General features: G+C 38.9%; 1 protein-coding gene across 3 annotated transcripts in view; it reads left to right on the top strand.

Moving 5' to 3' along the window:
• Nucleotides 1-17425, top strand: part of ADK (adenosine kinase) — a 604808-nt gene extending 587383 nt beyond the window's left edge. For all 3 annotated transcript variants that reach the window (XM_053692148.1, XM_053692150.1, XM_053692149.1), the window contains 2 exons: nt 12913-12999; nt 15074-17425. In XM_053692148.1, the coding sequence (XP_053548123.1) occupies nt 12913-12999; nt 15074-15198 (212 nt within the window). In that variant the 3' untranslated portion in view covers nt 15199-17425. The remainder of the gene's footprint in view (nt 1-12912; nt 13000-15073) is intronic.
• The last annotated feature ends 3913 nt before the right edge of the window (nt 17426-21338 follow it).

The following is a 21338-nucleotide window of genomic DNA, read 5'->3' as shown; positions in this document are numbered from 1 at the left end:
AAATAACTCAATTATGGGGCATTCCAGACATGGATCTGATGGCGTCTCGTCAGAACTTCAAGGTTCCTTGCTACGGGTCCAGATCCAGGGATCCCAAGGCGACCCTAGTAGATGCACTAGTAGCACCTTGGACCTTCAACCTAGCTTATGTATTCCCACCGTTTCCTCTCATCCCCAGGCTGGTAGCCAGGATCAATCAGGAGAGGGCCTCTGTGATCTTGATAGCTCCTGCGTGGCCACGCAGGACTTGGTATGCAGACCTGGTGAATATGTCATCGGCTCCACCATGGAAGCTACCTTTGAGACAGGACCTTCTTGTTCAGGGTCCATTCGAACATCCGAATCTGGTTTCCCTCCAATTGACGGCTTGGAGATTGAACGCTTGATTTTATCAAAGCGTGGGTTTTCAGATTCTGTAATAGATACTCTGATTCAGGCTAGAAAGCCTGTAACTAGAAAAATTTACCATAAAATATGGAAAAAATATATCTGTTGGTGTGAATCTAAAGGATTCCCATGGAACAAGATAAAAATTCCTAAGATTCTATCCTTTCTACAAGAAGGTTTGGAGAAAGGATTATCTGCAAGTTCTCTGAAGGGACAGATCTCTGCTTTATCTGTTTTACTTCACAAAAGACTGGCAGCTGTGCCAGATGTTCAAGCATTTGTTCAGGCTCTGGTTAGGATCAAGCCTGTTTACAGACCTAGTTCTTTCAGTTCTTCAAGGGGTTCTGTTTGAACCCTTACATTCCGTAGATATTAAGTTATTATCTTGGAAAGTTTTGTTTTTGGTTGTAATTTCTTCTGCTAGAAGAGTTTCAGAGTTATCTGCTCTGCAGTGTTCTCCGCCCTATCTGGTGTTCCATGCAGATAAGGTGGTTTTGCGTACTAAGCCTGGTTTTCTTCCGAAAGTTGTTTCCAACAAATATATTAACCAGGAGATAGTTGTACCTTCTTTGTGTCCGAATCCAGTTTCAAAGAAGGAACGTTTGTTACACAATTTGGACGTAGTCCGTGCTCTAAAATTCTATTTAGAGGCTACTAAAGATTTCAGACTAACATCTTCCTTGTTTGTTGTTTATTCTGGTAAAAGGAGAGGTCAAAAAGCGACTTCTACCTCTCTTTCCTTTTGGCTTAAAAGCATTATCCGATTGGCTTATGAGACTGCCGGACGGCAGCCTCCTGAAAGAATCACAGCTCACTCCACTAGGGCTGTGGCTTCCACATGGGCCTTCAAGAACGAGGCTTCTGTTGACCAGATATGTAAGGCAGCGACTTGGTCTTCACTGCACACTTTTGCCAAATTTTACAAATTTGATACTTTTGCTTCTTCAGAGGCTATTTTTGGGAGAAAGGTTTTGCAAGCCGTGGTGCCTTCCATTTAGGTGACCTGATTTGCTCCCTCCCTTCATCCGTGTCCTAAAGCTTTGGTATTGGTTCCCACAAGTAAGGATGACGTCGTGGACCGGACACACCAATGTTGGAGAAAACAGAATTTATGCTTACCTGATAAATTACTTTCTCCAACGGTGTGTCCGGTCCACGGCCCGCCCTGGTTTTTTAATCAGGTCTGATGAATTATTTTCTCTAACTACAGTCACCACGGTATCATATGGTTTCTCCTATATATATTTCCTCCTGTCCGTCGGTCGAATGACTGGGGTGGGCGGAGCCTAGGAGGGATCATGTGACCAGCTTTGCTGGGACTCTCTGCCATTTCCTGTTGGGGAAGAGAATATCCCACAAGTAAGGATGACGCCGTGGACCGGACACACCGTTGGAGAAAGTAATTTATCAGGTAAGCATAAATTCTGTTTTTTTTATTTAATACATCCCCAGGTGCCTAATTGTAAAAGGCATCTAGTTCATGGTACCCACCAATCAGTGCCAGTATAAGCTCCGGGTCAGCATCATTGGCTGTTTATGATCATATAAGTGGGCAGGGTTCCTAGGCAGGTGCCAACGATGTAGCATTCACTGCCAAAATTAAAGATTGCGTGAACAGGAGCATTGCTTGTCAATCATCATTGAGGTTTTGAAGCCTGCAACCTCTGAGGTGCCAGAAAGGTTAAGAAGCAGAAGGATAAAGGCTGCTGTGGCAGTTTAAGGCTCACGTGAGTGCACTTTGTGTGCATGAGTTGACAATCTCCGCAATAAAAAAAAGCTGAATCAGCCATTTATTTATAAATAAACCCCCCAAGTCTCAACTAGTAAGAGACTGCAGAAGGCTAATGAGAAATTAGATTTTTTTATACAGTATATTTAACATGAGAAGAATAGTAACAGTTTCTCTCCTATGAAGCAACATTGTTTTTAGCCTGCGTTTGTAAGGGAAGTGTATCTGCAGGACTCAGGCCAGCCGTGACGCATCTCTGCGTTGTGTACATTATTGCCAGAGGCTAGAAATGAGAGAGAACACAGAGTCTGCCCCTTGCACATCTTGTTTACTGACAAATACTACCAGTCAAGATGATGTTGTGATATCAAAGTAAGCTAGGGGTACTCTGGGATTTACTGCTTTATAACAGAGATTTTCATTGTGGATATATCTTTCACCCCTTGCGCACTGTCAAGGGGTCACGTTGACAAAAATAAACTGTGTAATTCTACTTCCTGCCCTCTGCCCTATAGCCTGCTCCTCTTGTCACTGCCTGTGATTTCTTTCACGTTCATCATTTCTAATTATAGCACTAACCATGTAAGTTTATGTAATGTTCCCTTGTCATTTGTCAGCCAGATTTGCTCGCTGAGCCAGCCAACCTCTTTACGCCAGTGGCGAGAGTTTCCTCTAGATTTGAGTGGAATCTAGTTTTTTGTGACGTTTGATGCTGGCATTTACTTGTGCGGCTGCTAAACATAAGGATGTTAGAATATGAAAGTAATTGTATACTTAATATTCTGGGGGGGGTTTTGCAGCTACAACCCTTCCTTGTGCCAAATACCTCATTTTAACTTGAGACATTTGTATCACACATATATATATATTGCTTTTAACTATCACTTCAGTCTTGAGATCTACTGGGCAGTACTAAAAGATCTACTGGCAAAATCAAATCTACCTTTTAGACACATCTGCTCAGGACAGAGAGCTAAACACATTTTACAAGATCCTTTACATTGGATACATTAAAGGTGGCACATGGTTTATTGCCTTCTTAAAGGGGAATAAAAGTACAAAACTAAAATGCTCTGTGTGTTTTAACTCCTGCAAAGTGATTAAACCCATAGTTAAAGTACAGAGCAGCAATGCACTACTGGGAGCAAACTGAACTCTGATGAGCCAGTGGCAAGAGATGTGTGTAGCCACCAATAACTAGCCAGCTCCCAGTACTGCATTGCTGCTGCTGAGGATATGTACATATTCTATTCAGCAAAGGGTGCCAAGAGAACAAAGACAATTTGAGAGTAGAAGTGAATTTAAAAGTGTCTTTCCTATCATTTTTAAGTACAGGGATTGTTCCTATATTTATTGGTTAAAGAAACATCTAAATGTGAGTATTAGCTGTGCACAAACATACATTTTTGGTAGTTTCAAGAACAAAATAAACTGCTTTAAAGGGACATTAAAGTCACAATTAAATGCTTATGATTCAGATAGAGCATGTATTTTTCCAACTTTCCAATTTACTTCTATAATCAAATTTGCTTTGTTCTCTAGATATCTATTGTTGAAGAGTAAACCTAGGTAAAGTAGCCCAGGAATGTGCACGTGTCTTTAGTGCACGCTCCTCAGCTACTGTTAACTTCAACAAAAGATACCAAGCAAACAGAGCAAATGTGATAATAGCAGTAAAAGCTGTTTAAAATGATGTGCTCCATCTGAATCGCCAGTGACTTTACTTTTTAACATTTTCTGTGCAGTAAATATTTTTAACATGTTTAAAGGCAGATTGTACTATAAAAACTTTTTTTTTTTTTAAATCGACTAAATATTTAAACATAATCATTGTTTTTGTCTAAAATGTATAAAGCTGTCAAAACAAATACAGGGATATGAGTTAGTTACTTCCTATGAATGCTTACTGGCTGATAAAGACACCTCCTGACATTCTATTGGTGAAGCGGAAAACACCTCTTCAAGCCTGACTTATAACTACAATGTCATTTTAAGCTGATCTGTCATCTGTACATGTTAATGCAACTTTTACCATTCTTTATTATGTGCAACAACTCTATATATTACAGATGGTGCTCAACATTTCAAGTCCTAAGCTACTAGCCAGGCCAAAATGTTTCTTGCCTTTACATATCCCTCCCACACTACACCCGACAACATCAACTAGGGGTTTTGGGGAAGATAACCGCTGTATAGGAAAAGGAAGTTGTTGAACTGAGATATTGCAGACAATCATGGAAGGTTATAACAGACCTGGAGCTTTTTTTTTTATTATTATAATTATCATCTCTCCCTTCTATCTCTCCCTCCTTTCTTCAATCTCTCTTTTTACCCTTTCCCTTTTCTCTCAGGCCATATTTTCTCGTTACACTTTTTCTTTCCCCTCTCTCACATCTCTTCACACTTTTTTTTTTTTCTCCACTCTCTCTTAACCCTCCACTTTAACTTTTCCTCTCCAACCTCTCTCTCTGCCCCCCATTTACCCTCTCAGAAGTAACAGTCAAAGCACTATCCTTGCACTTTCATGGATATATAATATCCCTTCAGATAATAGTTTTAGCACCTAGCCCAAATTGTGTGATTTTCAGTGCTGCAATAAGAGTGTACATTTTACGAATACAATTTGCTAACTTTGCTACTTACTACACGCCATCAGACTTCGGACAGTGAGTGAATGTTGATTCAACTTTCACTCACCACCATTAAATTTCCACTCGTCAGTGGCTAGTGGGCGAGTGGACATTTTGAACCCTGATTATAACGATAATATATGTAAGATATATATATATATATATATACACAATATTTTTCACACACTTCAGTTTAGCTGATACAAAAGTACTTATGGAAAAGTGTTATGGAAAACTATATAACAAATATATTTGTTACCCACGTGACAGTTGGCCTGCACTCTAGCAAATAAATAGAAAATAAACAGTGCTTTGTGGGTTCCACCCCCATTTCCTTCCCATAACCCCCTGATCGGAATATTCACATGTTGCCCAGCTCAGATATCAGCTCCCCTGCAGCGCAGCCCTGAGCAGGCCTCCAGATAATCAGGTCTGTGTTACAGATGCTCTTGTAAGAGGTATTGTTGCTGGATTGAGTCAGGATGCTCTGGGAGGTTCCCATAACCCGGCTTTGTCTGGTCAAAGCAGACTCTATTGATATGATAATGAGCAGAGAGGTGCCCATAACGAGTGGGGCTGTCCTGGCACCATTTAGCCCCCCTGCTTAGCCCTAAAATCCACCATGATTTGGCGGGCCAGCTGCTCTTAAAAATTCCCTGCTGGTTGTCACGGAGAGTAAGAAACTACAAAAAGGTCTGCCCTACAAAAGAGAGGGGGACACAGACATTGCATGCCCAACCTAATACAGAGGCTCCTGGGGGACTGTTTTAATATACTCTATCTCAGTGCTGGAGGCAAGACCTCAGGACACCTTCTGACCATTAGAAAACAGAGATGGCATCCAGTCCATAACATAACAATAGTCTTTATAAGAGAGAGAGGAGAAATCACTATAGTACTGTGCACTGCTCACAACTAGAATACCACATAAGGGAAGAGACACATTTACTATATGTCACATTATTCAAGGACTGTGACCACATTAAATAAGTTGTGGATAGAACACGTAGCATTGAAGTCAGGATATAGTGTTGTTTTTCTTAAATTACTTTGTGCCTAACAGCACATTATTTGGTGCATTTTAGTTAGTTCCATAAAGGGATATTAAGTCAAAATGAAACCTTCATGATTCAGATACAACATGTAATTTTAATAAACTTTTCAATTTACTTCTTTTATCAAAATTGCTTCACATTCTTCTTATCCGTTGTAGAAAAGCATACCTAGGTAGGCTTAGGGGCAGCAATGCGCTACTGTGAGCTAGCTGGTATTTGGTGGCTACAGACAAATGTTCCGATAGCTTCCAGTAGCGCATTACCACACTGGTGGGACATAAAGCTACAATTAGAGAATTGTCTTATTGCACTATTGATTGTCTATACCTATGTGATTAATCCCTACAAAGGGGTTAAACACAGTTATGGTTTGGCAATAAACTGCTTATCTAGGGCTGGACAGAGACTGTGATTGGTGGCTTTGCACATTTGTCTTAGGGCCAGTAATGCCAACAACATATATACATGTTTATGTTTATTTAAGTGTGTGTGTGTGTGTATATATAGATATATATATATGTAGTTATTTATATATGTATATATATATATATATAAGGTTCCCAAAGGTATTGCACTCCTATGCACAAAATAACATCTGCCGGGGTGCATATGTCACAAAAAATAATACAAAAGTTCAAGAAAAGACCGCACTTACCGGTATTTAGCTTTTAAATTAGCTTTTAATGTTTCATTTTAAAAAACAAAGGGAGATTGCAAGACGTTTCGGTGCTGTACTAGCACCTTTATCAAATGTTCCCAAAGTAGAGACTGTCCCAAAGTTAGTTCATCCTCAGTGTGATGTGGGACTTTAATTAATATATATATATATATATAAGCATTTCAGCTTTATCTTGCTGGCTCCTAAGTATGGTACACATTTGTCATGCCCTATATCATTTTCATGCTAAACAAAGTATCTAATATTAAATTGTATACTAGCCAGTGTACTTATAATCTTACATGATCTAGGAATATATACACCCAAATCTGGGAATACACACGCCCACGTTATTGTAGATAATTTGCACCCTTTACCTTAAGCTTTCTGCACAGCTGTTACCCAGAGGTCTTGTTCAAACCTCACTTATGAAAGGGATCTGTATGCAAGCGTTTAACCTCCGAGACTAAAGGGGCCCGGGGCAGGGACTGTCAAGATAACATTACATGTTGTATGAAAGGAGGGGGTTGATAGAAATCTATTTTTTACTTAGCCTTTACGCAATATCCAAAGAGTATTACAGCGCTGTAGTGCATGCTGGTCTGTGCGGGACAAAGGAGAGCTACTGGCATCACTAAGGCAATAGAAATCCCATAAGAGGGATCTGTTAGACTTACCTAAACTGTTATTTATAGAATATTCACTTTATTTCCTTCGTAGAGTTTATTTATAGTACGTAATGGTTTGTTGCTCTGTAGAGTGAGAAAAATTACATGTGAGGTAATACATTGCCCCCCTTTCATGCCCCCCCCCCCCAGCCCTGCATTTTTCACACCAAGATAGTGTTTTCGAGTAAATAACACAATCCAAGACTGATTATATAGGGGGTAACTCCACATAATCTTATGGACCTATTCTAAATTTATGTAAGATTTTTTTTTTTTTTTAAACAGCTTATGAAGACCTGACTTACATTTAATAGCATTGTACTGAACTCTCTAATTTACACTTGGGGGAAATATTTCAGGGGATCCCTGTGATATGATTTAATGACAACCAGGATTTTTTTTCAAGTTTTGTTCATCATTTGCTAAACCTATTTGCAAATCCATAAATTGACTCCCATCTTCTTTAGAATCACTTTTAAATGAATTGCCCTTAAATGGATATAAAGGCTAAAATTGAAATGTGCATGGGTGCATTTCAATTTGAATTAGAAGCATTTTTGCAATATACTTCCATAAGCAAAAATGCTTCTAGTAAAAGTTATTACTGTTTTTGCTCGGAATACACGCATATCCTGTGAGGGCACATGCACAAGTATTCAAGCTCAGAGAGCTGAGGGTGGGTGGGTATTGCTTCTGTTAAGACATACTTTGTATCATATAAGCCACTGCTGACTCTCTAAGGTGTGGAGTTTGAAAACGGGTGCATGGTCCCTCATAGGATATGTGCGTATGCTGCAGAAAAACAGAACGTTTACTAAAAGCATTTTTTTGCTCATGGAAGTTTATTGCAAAAATACTTCTATTTCCCATTGAATTGCAGCCATGCACATTTCATTTTTTACCTTTCTATAAAACTTAAAATCGCTCAAGAAGGCAGGTCCCTTCAATACAAACCACTTTTTCAAATACATTCCCACCTGACCTCTCTGTGCCTTTTTTCTCTTCTCATACAGGCCCTGATATTCAAAGATTCTCCAGCATGGAGAGAAATTGTAGTTCAGACTTCACAAAGGCTGAACTCACTGAATTTTCAGAAGAAAAAGGGGCAGAACTCTCTCACTGCGAGATCTCTCTCATTTATGTATGTGAAGCAGAGACAAGCCCAGTACAATATAGTACTGCATGATATGAGAGTTGTGTTACACTTACACTTTGTGCTTTGTATTTTATATTACTATACATTTCAGATTGGGTCCTATCCGTATTATTGCATTTAAGCTTTGTACTTATTTGTATTTAAATTTTGACCTAGCAGTGATTTTACACATTCTGATTATACTTTGAAAGTGTTTGTGTTACTTTAATAACTTAGGCTCATACTTTGTATATTTCTGTGTAGTTTTTACAAATTACATTGCACCTTGTGTTTGCTGCATTGCAAACTAAAACTGACACTTTCAGAAAGTGGAAGGGACAAGGTAGTTCCCTGGGCTGACCAGGGGAGTTTCTAGGGTATGTCTGAAGCTCTCTCACAAGTCATGTGAAATTTTGTAAGCATTTTAAACAAGCTGATTTGTCTTTCCAGTTAGGTGACGTTAGCTCAAAATTCAAAATACACTTATTTTAACTAACACAAAAGTAATATACACTAAAATACAGACAAGAGACAGTTGAATTGTAGTGAACACATTTTCAGTTTAATTTGGAATTTATGCAAACTGAGGCTTTATATCAGCCTGAGGGGTTCTCCAGTTACCTTCTATCTCCCATGTGAAATGTTGTATCCCAGAGAGCTTTATTACTTTCTAAGTACAATCTAATTTGTAAAAGAAACACATAAATATACAAAGTATGAGCCCAATTTGTTATAGTTGCATAGAAACTGTGATGGTATAATCCAGAATTTTGTAAAATTACAATCCTAAATAGAAAGTGCAAAGTTTAAATGTAATAACATTTAATCTGAAGAATAAAGTGATATAAAATACAAAGCACAAGTGAATGTGCAGCAGATCTGTCATGTCGTGCTATATTGCGCTGGGCTTGTCTTTCATTCACATACAGAAATGCAGGGAACGGCCCTTGGAGAATTAAAGCAAAATCTGCCTTTTGAAAAATTCACAAAGGATCTCGCAGTGCTAGAGGATTGTTTTTAGAATATCTCACCTGAGCAGAGAGGTTTTGAATATCAGGGCCACAGTCTTCCCCTCTTGCACCCTCAAGACTGCTCTTGTGCCCTCCCTACGTTAAGCACCCCAAACCTAAAACTTTTCAAATTAAATCTAATATAATATTTTCAGGAAAGCATATGATCAAAAACTGCTAATCACATAAACTTTGTCTGGTCCATTAAATACAGTTGAATTGCTAAATTAACAAATGCTTACAAAAACAACAAAAAAACGTACAGGGAGTGCAGAATTATTAGGCAAGTTGTATTTTTGAGGATTAATTTTATTATTGAACAACAACCATGTTCTCAATGAACCCAAAAAACTCATTAATATCAAAGCTGAATATTTTTGGAAGTAGTTTTTAGTTTGTTTTTAGTTATAGCTATTTTAGGGGGATATCTGTGTGTGCAGGTGACTATTACTGTGCATAATTATTAGGCAACTTAACAAAAAACAAATATATACCCATTTCAATTATTTATTTTTACCAGTGAAACCAATATAACATCTCAACATTCACAAATATACATTTCTGACATTCAAAAACAAAACAAAAACAAATCGGTGACCAATATAGCCACCTTTCTTTGCAAGGACACTCAAAAGCCTTCCATCCATGGATTCTGTCAGTGTTTTGATCTGTTCACCATCAACATTGCGTGCAGCAGCAACCACAGCCTCCCAGACACTGTTCAGAGAGGTGTACTGTTTTCCCTCCTTGTAAATCTCACATTTGATGATGGACCACAGGTTCTCAATGGGGTTCAGATCAGGTGAACAAGGAGGCCATGTCATTAGATTTTCTTCTTTTATACCCTTTCTTGCCAGCCACGCTGTGGAGTACTTGGACGCGTGTGATGGAGCATTGTCCTGCATGAAAATCATGTTTTTCTTGAAGGATGCAGACTTCTTCCTGTACCACTGCTTGAAGAAGGTGTCTTCCAGAAACTGGCAGTAGGACTGGGAGTTGAGCTTGACTCCATCCTCAACCCGAAAAGGCCCCACAAGCTCATCTTTGATGATACCAGCCCAAACCAGTACTCCACCTCCACCTTGCTGGCGTCTGAGTCGGACTGGAGCTCTCTGCCCTTTACCAATCCAGCCACGGGCCCATCCATCTGGCCCATCAAGACTCACTCTCATTTCATCAGTCCATAAAACCTTAGAAAAATCAGTCTTGAGATATTTCTTGGCCCAGTCTTGACGTTTCAGCTTGTGTGTCTTGTTCAGTGGTGGTCGTCTTTCAGCCTTTCTTACCTTGGCCATGTCTCTGAGTATTGCACACCTTGTGCTTTTGGGCACTCCAGTGATGTTGCAGCTCTGAAATATGGCCAAACTGGTGGCAAGTGGCATCTTGGCAGCTGCACGCTTGACTTTTCTCAGTTCATGGGCAGTTATTTTGCGCCTTGGTTTTTCCACACGCTTCTTGCGACCCTGTTGACTATTTTGAATGAAACGCTTGATTGTTCGATGATCACGCTTCAGAAGCTTTGCAATTTTAAGAGTGCTGCATCCCTCTGCAAGATATCTCACTATTTTTGACTTTTCTGAGCCTGTCAAGTCCTTCTTTTGACCCATTTTGCCAAAGGAAAGGAAGTTGCCTAATAATTATGATATAGGGTGTTGATGTCATTAGACCACACCCCTTCTCATTACAGAGATGCACATCACCTAATATGCTTAATTGGTAGTAGGCTTTCGAGCCTATACAGCTTGGAGTAAGACAACATGCATATAGAGGATGATGTGGTCAAAATACTCATTTGCCTAATAATTCTGCACTCCCTGTAGATTGTTTTGTGACAAATTTCAAAGTTAGTTAAATTTTCCTTTTCCCTGCATCATGTGACAACCATCAGCCAATGACAAAATGCATATACATATATATTGTGTTTTATTGATACTCTGTTTATTGGCTATTTGGCAGACAGCGCATTGCTGTTTGGGAACACGAAATGAGCAACAGAACGGATGATAATGCTTTATCTCGAGTTGTGTGTGTTCATGAGCACTTCTCATTTATTAACCAATCAGTATACTTCTATTGTCAAATGTTCTTTGTTCTCTTGGTATCTTTTTTTGAAAAAAGCTCAGGAGCATGCACGTGTCTAGAGCACTATATGGCAGCATATTTGTCAGTTGCAAGACACTAGATGGCAGCACTATTTCCTACCATGTAGTGCTCCAGACACCTAGCTAGGTATCTTTTCAACAAAGAATAGCATGGGAAAGAAGCAAATTTGATAATAGAAGTAAATTGGAAACTTAAAAAAAAAAATTGTATTCTGTTTCTGAATTAAAAAAAAGGTTGGGTTTCATATCCCTTTAAATCCTGCTAAAATATTCAGTTGGAAATTGTAAAAAAAAGTTTCACTACATTCATTATTATTTTCCTGATATTGCGCTAATATAACTAGGCAAATTGCGCTTTCCTTTAGAATGTTTATATACAGAAAAAGTTCTACAGTGCGCTTCACCTCACCTTAAAGTGGCCTCTAATAGACTGCAGCAAAGGAGACCAGGAACCAGGCTTTTCTAGAGATTTATCCCTTGTCTGCAATAGCAAAGTCCTGCCGATATTGCCAAAGAAAATGCCCATTTTAAAAGACTTTAAAACATTTCTTTTGCATGCAGATTGTTTTCAGTGCTTGCTTGTTGATATAACCTGCATACATAAACAAATTGACCTTTGAGCCAAGATACTGGTTACTGGGTCTCATATATTCATCACTTACATATTCGTTCCTCCTGACAGACAAATTCACCACTTCCTTTTTGTGCAAATAACTATTTTGTTTAAATTATAAGCTGTTTTTCCAGTTATTCACTTGTTAGTATTTTGTATCTCTCTTGGGACCCAATTCTCTAATGCTCTCTGGCCTAACAAGACTACCTGTGAAGTCTTATAAATACTGCGGGCTACTGAGAATTTTAGAAAAACAAATATTAGATTGAGAGCTATTTATCTCACTAAGCGCACTCATTACTATATAATGCTTTAATAAAGGACTGTTAAATACAGTAGAGTTTTATAATCAACAAGTACATGATAAAAAGACAATGCAAAAGAACATTCTCTCAATTTTAAATGAGTAGTAGTTTTTTTTTACTGGCAAATTTCAAAATTGATGTAAAATTGCAGCCCCCTGTATCACCTGACACCGATCAGCCAATCACAGACTAATATAAGTATACTCTGTGAACTTTTGCACATGCTCAGTAGAATCTGGTGTCTTCCAAAAGTGTGTTTAGAAAAAGACGTTGCACAGTTGGACAATGGAAGTCAATTGGAAACTCTCTTTAAACTGAAAGCTCTGTCTGAATCATGAAGGTTTATTTTTGACTTCAGTGTCCCTTTAAAAAATATATAAATACAAAAAAGATTGTGTGTGAGTTCTCTTTATGCTTGCAAGTTTTTCATACTCTGGTCCTAGGTCTCAGATAAAAGCACTATATATTGTAAGGGTGTACATAGTAACTTATCTGAGCTTTCACTGTTGTGCATTATCTATGTTTTGTGCATAAAGGATAATAATATGTTTTGAGGCGCTTTCTCCTGTACCAGGTTGTTATGTTATTAACATTGTTTTCCTTTGTGTTTCCATCCTCAGAGGATAAAGTTGTGTCTTTCCCAGTAATAGAAATTGACCAGAGCAAAATAGTAGACACCAACGGAGCTGGAGACGCATTTGTTGGGGGTAAGTGTTGCGGGAAAACCTTATATTATATTACATCCTTAATCTAACCGATTATATTGATCTTGAATGAGAATGTTTGTCTAAAATGCCCGTAAAATAATTTGATTTATAGAAGGATGAATTAAGGGGGTTGTCCCGTAGATAAATTATTAGTTCCGGTGCTGAGCTTAAAGGGATACAAAACCTACGTTTTTTTTCATAATTCAGACAGAGCATGCAATTTGAAACAACTTTCTAATTTAATTATTTATCAGATTTTCTTCAATCTCTTTGTATCCTTTGTTTAAAAGCTGTGACGTAAGCTCAGGAGCGTGCACATGTCTGGAGAACTATATGGCAGCAGTTTTGCAAGAACGTTTTCTGTCAGGTAGTGCATCTACCTAGATATCTCCAAACAAAGAATACCACAGCAAATTTGATAATAGAAGTAAATTGGAAACTTTTTTAAAATAGTATTCTCTGAATAACAAAAGTGAAATCTTTGGGTTTCACATCCCTTTAAATAGCATGCAGTGTTGCCAACAATCTTTTGGTGCTTCTAAATCTTTTTTATTAAAAGGACATTTTCTGTAAAATTCTGGCTGCCCTGCGCTCCCTAGAGAGGCCAACAAGCATTTTATGTGACCTGGAAATTCCGCCACAAAAAACCTGGTTTAGGCAATTTGCAGCATTTTGAAAACCTAGGTTACATATTTTGCTTTTTGGCCTCTTTAGGGAGCATGGAACAAAGTACAATTTGTACACAAAACCAAGAGGGGGTTAATATCCTATTAAAGGACCAATAAATAGTAGAATTAATAAAAAGACAGTGCAATAGCACTTAATCTGAATTTCAAATAAGCATTACATTCTTTCTTACAAGTTTATTTTTTCTCCCCATTTTCTGCCGCCCCATATCATGTGACAGCCATCGGCTAATCACAGATCAGGATAAATATACTTTTGTGTGCATGCTCAGTAGAAGCCGTATCTCGAAAATTGTGCATGTTGCAAAATCTATATCATCAAAGTTTAATGTTTATTTTAGTGTCCATTTTAAGCTGATGGGGTATATGGGCATTGTCACATTGATAATGTATGTTGAATACTTTGCAAAAATAAATAAAAATAAACATAAACTTTTTTTTTGAGTGCTGTAGTAGTGTTCATCTCAGCTTTTATATAAATATCAAACCATCTACTGATATACTGCGTGTCCATCTACTCTCTTTACTACTTAGTGCTTTTAGACTGTTATATCACTGCTCCAGCCTGCTGGTTTATAGGGAATCCCACTGCTTGTTTTCAAAATAGCTTTATCGACTGGCCTCTCACTCAGCAACTAGTTCCACCGATCTGTAACAGCAGCGCTAAGAAACTGCAGGCAGCAGATCACATCAGCCAAGTAAACAGCTAATGTACAAACCCTCAGCAGGCAGGCAGCTGATTTAATGGTAGTCCAGCCTAGAACAGAATGGGACTTGGGACTTAATATTATTAAATGTGTTATGGGTAATTGATTGCCGTCTTTAAAAATAAAAAAAATTACAACTACAGTGGTTGCACCCCTAAAATTGTGTGTTTATTGCCATGGGAAGGATGTGACTAATTAAAGTAACATGTAAATTGTTATTGAGAATATATGTTAAAGGGGCATTTCAATCTGGCATTATTAAGGCACTGTTGTACACAGATACTCACTTATTCGCTTCAAAATCAAACGGCTTTAACCCTTTTTCTTTTCTTTTTTTGGGAGGCAGGAGATAAGAAAAAAAGGTTACCAAATTTTAATAATGCTTTTTTATATGCATGATTGAAACTGTCCCTTTAAGAATGTGCAGGTGATTTTTATGATTCTAATTAAATAATAATATACTCTTGTTGTAAATGCTACAAAGCTAGTAAAACTGATTTGTTTTATTAACAAATTGTGTCATGTGAGCAAGCATACTTGGGTACCTAAGAGCGGTTAGTTATGTGACACTATTTTTAAAGGTACCTACATAAGACATCAATATAATTGTTTTATCATATTCACCTTCCCTTTAAATTGATAAATTCAAATTGCTTTATCATTTGCTTTTGTTACCCCCAGGCTTCCTGTCTCAGCTTGTCTCCGACAAGCCGCTGGAAGAATGTATCAGAGCCGGTCATTATTCTGCCAATGTCGTGATCCGACGGTCGGGCTGCACCTTTCCAGAGAAGCCTGACTTCAAATAATGCGCTTGAGGAAACAAAACAAAACAAAAAATGAAATAGGAAACATACCAGCAGGTCCCTCCCTTCCCCACATCTCTGCTGATATTCCCCAAACCACATTAAAAGAACTGAACTCTCTGCTTCTGTCACCTACAAAAATGTAACATTGACTTGACTGTTGCATTTTTGTCCAACAGTGTTAATTGTACTTACTTAAGTTACCAGCAGGTAACGTGAACTGTACATCCAGGCCAAACACCTTTTTAATTACTATTTTGTTAGCAATGGGTTAAATAGAAGCAGCATTTTGTCTGTATACAATCTGTAAATTTTACAAATATACTCAGACTTCCTGATTTCCCCCCCCCTTTTGTCCCTTTCTCAGTCCCATAGTCCACACTGTTACTTGCTAAAATATGTTTCCATCCACACCCAGAGTAAGGGGTATCAGTATTACAAAATGCAGAATTTCACAGCAATTTATATAGTTATGCACTTGCAGGCTGTGTATGCAGAATGTACATACATTCATATATATATATGGTATAGTAATGTTGTGTACATATGTGAGTACATGGGTATATACAAATATAATCACTCAGAGCCTGGCATATCTGTTTATTACCCCCAGTGTTCGATAACTCACTGGTAACCTCCTCCATACTTCAGAACAAAGAACCAGCTAGAATACCCAAACTGCTGCCATACTAGTTGTTGAAATGACTTAATAGAATGTAACTTTTATTTGCAAAAATGTAAATAAATCTACAAACCAATGGCAACCAAAATGATCAGAAACTATATTTGATCATTTTAATGGTTAATTTTTAAAGGGACAGCTTTTGCTTTGTATATTAAAATTGTGCTTGCTCTATTTTCCCAAGACAAACAAACTTCTGGAACCTTTGTTTTCTTCAAAATGCTACAAATCAGGTTTAGACAGTGTGTAACATTTTCAAGAAAACTTAGTTTCTAGAATTTGCTTTTTGGATACTGTAAGGAACATGATTTGTATGCAAAAGCAAGAAGCGTTTAATATCCCCTTTTAAAGGGACTAAACATTGGTAACAGTATGTTTGCGCATTGCATCATACGCATGTCTCTAGCCAACTTGAAAAAGATTTATTTGATTTTAACCCCAGTGGCCACTTACAAAGTGAATGCTCCAGGCACCAATACCCTCTACCAGTTTTGTTTTATTAGTTGACAAGTCGGTTAGTACAGCCAATAAGAAGCCGTACAGCCATCCCATAAGAAAACAGCAGCGCATGCTTAGGATCCTTGTGTCATTGTTCCGTTACCCTTAGAGAGCAGGCAGTTCGACTTCTGATTGCCTGTACCACCTGCTGTGTTAGCTAAGGAATAACTGGCAGAGGTTTTGAGCTGCTGGAGCGCTAAGACTGTAAGAGGTCAATGGAGATTTTAAAGAAGAGAGTTTTGTGAAGTTGAACAGAGATACAATGTGTGCATATTCAATGTTATAAACGTCCCTTTAAGTTAGTCAAGTAAGCACCTAGTACAGTATGACAGTGTAATTCAGCTAGTTCTTTACCAAATTTGTTAAAGTTTCATAGCACACAGTACTAGTGTATCAATAATACTAAATGACTATAGATTGAGAGTTGTAGTATTAGGAATTAACTTGATTCCTGTGTCCCACCTTGCACATGCGTCAGTTCTGTTGCTGTAAACCTATAAAAGGTAGCTGTGTTTGCAGTATTCCCTTATACTCCTCAGCAACAGTGTGAACAGAAAAACTTTATTTAATGTGAGACCTTTGATAGGCAAAGTGTGTAACCCTTTTTGTGAGCACACAGTGAGCGCCAGGCAGCGGAAGCCAGTAATAATATTTGTAATAATATTTGTCATCTCCCGGTCTAGACAAATTCTCCCTTTTTTTCCAGTGCATTGAAGCCTCAAAGTAACCTATTCTATTTGAGGATCTATTAACTAATGTTGCACATTGTCAGGTACAGAATTATTCTTGCAGATGGGTTTTGGTTTGATATAACATGGTATGAAAAAAATGCAACTGTGACCTCTTCATAGCCTGTGGGGCCTACAACGCATTGCACTGCATTATAGGTCTCTCGGGCAGCAAAGGGGTTTAAACGCACAATATAAAATAATTGTAATAAACCACATTGTTTCTGTTTTTATTAGTGTTCTACATTAGCAACATCTATGTTAAAGGTTCATTTAATGTGTAATTTGATACCGCCAAATCCAAATAAATAATGGACTTGTATTAATGTATTGGCTTCTTTTGTGTTTAAACGTTTGTCCATCATTTATATTACTTATGATTTTTAAACTTTTATTCCTTCTTATTTTCTTTGTCATATTATCTATCTATATACACACACATATACAGTATATATATATTCATACATATGTACAGTGTTCTACCCAGGGCCTATTTAATGGGTGCATCACCCAGCAATATTAAGCTAAAGTTGGCTAATATTAAATGTTTTCAATGTTTGTTGCAAATTTAACCCTTAAATCATTTTATGTTAAATTATGCAATTAATTTGTGCTTTGGATGTATAAATGTATACATTTATAAATAGCAGAAACTGTTATAATATTGCAAAGTAATGCACTGCCAGTACCCAGCTACTTGAATGCAACCTGACTGGCAAACTTTTCATTGGAGAACACTGAAATATATAATATATAAATATTTTAAAGTAGTGGTACCCTTGCACTTTAAAGTAGTGGTACCCTTGCACTTTAAAGTAGTGGTACCCTTGCACTTTAAAGTAGTGGTACCCTTGCACTTTAAAGTAGTGGTACCCTTGCACTTTAAAGTAGTGGTACCCTTGCACTTTAAAGTAGTGGTACCCTTGCATTTTAAAGTATTGGATCCCTTGCATTTTAAAGTATTTAAAAGATAGAAGCCAGACTGGAGTTTACCAAAATGCTTGTCATTTGGACACATGAAACAAGTAGAGCTTTTTGGCAAATCACGATAACTCCATGTTTACAGAAGGAAAAAATAACCTGGCAAAGAAAAGAACACCATCCCTACTGTGAAACATGGAGGAGGCTCTGTGATGTTTTGGGGTTGGTTGCTGCCTCTGGCCATGGGTGCCTAGAATCTGAGCAGGGCATGATGAAATCAGAAGACTATCAAGGCAGAGAAATGTACTACTCTGTGTCAGAAACTGTGTTTCAGTCTGGAGAGAATTGTACTGCCCAGTGTCAGAAAGCTGTGTCTTAGTCTGGAGAGAACTGTACTGCCCAGTGTCAGAAAGCTGTGTCTTAGTCTGGAGAGAACTGTACTGCCCAGTGTCAGAAAGCTGTGTCTTAGTCTGGAGAGAACTGTACTGCCCAGTGTCAGAAAGCTGTGTCTTAGTCTGGAGAGAACTGTACTGCCCAGTGTCAGAAAGCTGTGTCTTAGTCTGGAGAGAACTGTACTGCCCAGTGTCAGAAAGCTGTGTCTTAGTCTGGAGAGAACTGTACTGCCCAGTGTCAGAAAGCTGTGTCTTAGTCTGGAGAGAACTGTACTGCCCAGTGTCAGAAAGCTGTGTCTCAGTCTGGAGAGAACTGTACTGCCCAGTGTCAGAAAGCTGTGTTTTAGTCTGGAGAGAATTGTACTGCCCAGTGTCAGAAAGCTGTGTCTTAGTCTGGAGAGAACCGTACTGCCCAGTGTCAGAAAGCTGTGTCTTAGTCTGGAGAGAACTGTACTGCCCAGTGTCAGAAAGCTGTGTCTCAGTCTGGAGAGAATTGTACTGCCCAGTGTCAGAAAGCTGTGTTTCAGTCTTAAGAGAGAATTGTACTGCCCAGTGTCAGAAAGCTGTGTCTCAGTCTGGAGAGAATTGTACTGCCCAGTGTCAGAAAGCGGTGTCTCAGTCTGGAGAGAATTGTACTGTCCAGTGTCAGAAAGCGGTGTCTCAGTCTGGAGAGAACTGTACTGCCTAGTGTCAGAAAGCGGTGTCTTAGTCTGGAGAGAATTGTACTGCCCAGTGTCAGAAAGTGGTGTCTCAGTCTGGAGAGAATTGTACTTCCCAGTCCAGAAAGCTGTGTTTCAGTCTTAAGAGAGAATTGTACTGCCCAGTGTAAGAAAGCTGTGTCTCAGTCTGGAGAGAATTGTACTGCCCAGTGTCAGAAAGTGGTGTCTCAGTCTGGAGAGAATTGTACTTCCCAGTCCAGAAAGCTGTGTTTCAGTCTTAAGAGAGAATTGTACTGCCCCGTGTCAGAAAGCTGTGTCTCAGTCTGGAGAGGATTGTACTGCCCCGTGTCAGAAATCTGTGTCACAGTCAGGAGAGATTTGTACTGCCCCGTGTCAGAAAGCTGTGTCTCAGTCTTGAGAGAACCGTACTGCCCCGTGTAAGAAAGCTGTGTCTTAGTCTGGAGAGAACTGTACTGCCCAGTGTCAGAAGGCTGTGTCTCAGTCTGGAGAGAACTGTACTGCCCAGTGTCAGAAAGCTGTCTCACAGTCTGGAGATAATTGTACTGCCCAGTGTCAGAAAGCTGTGCCTCAGTCTGGAGAGAACTGTACTGCCTGGTGTCAGAAAGCTGTGTCTTAGTCTGGAGAGAACGGTACTGCCCAGTGTCAGAAAGCTGTGTCGGTCTGGTGAGAATTGTACTGCCCAGTGTCAGAAAGCTGTGTCTCAGTCTGGAAAGAACTGTACTGCCCAGTGTCAGAAAGCTATGTCTCAGTCTGGAGAGAACCGTACTGCCCAGTGTCAGAAAGCTATGCCTCAGTCTGAAGAGAACCGCACGCCCAGTGTCAGAAAGCTTTGTCTCGGACTAAAGAGAACCATACTGCCCAGTGTCAGAGAGCTATGTCACAAGTCATGGGTCCTCCAGCAGGATAATGTCCCAAAACATACCTTAATAAGCACCCATCAATGGATAGGAAGAAAACATTGGACAGTTCCGAAGCGGCATTCTGTGAGTCCAGATCTGAATTCCATCGAACATCTGTGGAAAGATCTTAAACTCGCAGTTGGGAAAAGGCACCCATCAAACCTGAGAGAACTGGAGAAGTTTGCTCAATAAGATTAGAAATCTTATTCAGAGGTACAGAAAGTGCTTGATTGGAGTTAATGTCTCCAAAGGTTGTGCTACAAAATATTAGGTTAAGAATACCAATATTTTTGTCCGTGCTATTCTCATTTGTTTTACTGTTAAAGTGAAATTTCTGTTTTATTACATTTGAAATAAAAGAATGGCGCATACCAAATACTTTTGTCATCTTTTACTTAGTTCAGAGAAAACTCAGCGTTTTTCCTAAAACAGTGGAAAGTTAACAATACTTTTGGCCACATGTGTCTGTGTGTGTATGTTTGCGTGTGTGTGTGTGTGTGTATATCAGGGACGTGGAGTCAGGGGAGGCAGTGCCTCACCTGTCATGAAAAGTAAATAATGTGAAAGTAAAATGAAAATGATAAAAAAAAAACTGAGCTTCACTGCAAATACAATATTTCTGCATTTTATTGCATCCAGGTGTAACTTCTAAATTTAGATCTAGGATCATATAATATTTACAGGGTTATTTCTGTTAAAATACCTTTCCCCTATAGCCATGGGTGCCTAGAATCTGAGCAGGGCATGATGAAATCAGAAGACTATCAAGGCAGAGAAATGTACTACTCAGTGTCAGAAACTGTGTTTCAGTCTGGAGAGAATTGTACTGCCCAGTGTCAGAAAGCTGTGTCTTAGTCTGGAGAGAACTGTACTGCCCAGTGTCAGAAAGCTGTGTCTTAGTCTGGAGAGAACTGGAGAGAACTGTACTGCCCAGTGTCAGAAAGCTGTGTCTTAGTCTGGAGAGAACTGTACTGCCCAGTGTCAGAAAGCTGTGTCTTAGTCTGGAGAGAACTGTACTGCCCAGTGTCAGAAAGCTGTGTCTTAGTCTGGAGAGAACCGTACTGCCCAGTGTCAGAAAGCTGTGTCTTAGTCTGGAGAGAACTGTACTGCCCAGTGTCAGAAAGCTGTGTCTTAGTCTGGAGAGAACTGTACTGCCCAGTGTCAGAAAGCTGTGTCTTAGTCTGGAGAGAACTGTACTGCCCAGTGTCAGAAAGCTGTGTCTTAGTCTGGAGAGAACTGTACTGCCCAGTGTCAGAAAGCTGTGTCTCAGTCTGGAGAGAACTGTACTGCCCAGTGTCAGAAAGCTGTGTCTTAGTCTGGAGAGAATTGTACTGCCCAGTGTC

The sequence above is a fragment of the Bombina bombina genome, chromosome 9 (genome assembly GCF_027579735.1).
Source record: "Bombina bombina isolate aBomBom1 chromosome 9, aBomBom1.pri, whole genome shotgun sequence".
In the NCBI taxonomy this organism is placed as follows: Eukaryota; Metazoa; Chordata; class Amphibia; order Anura; family Bombinatoridae; genus Bombina; species Bombina bombina.
This window is presented reverse-complemented; position numbering and strand designations above follow the sequence as displayed.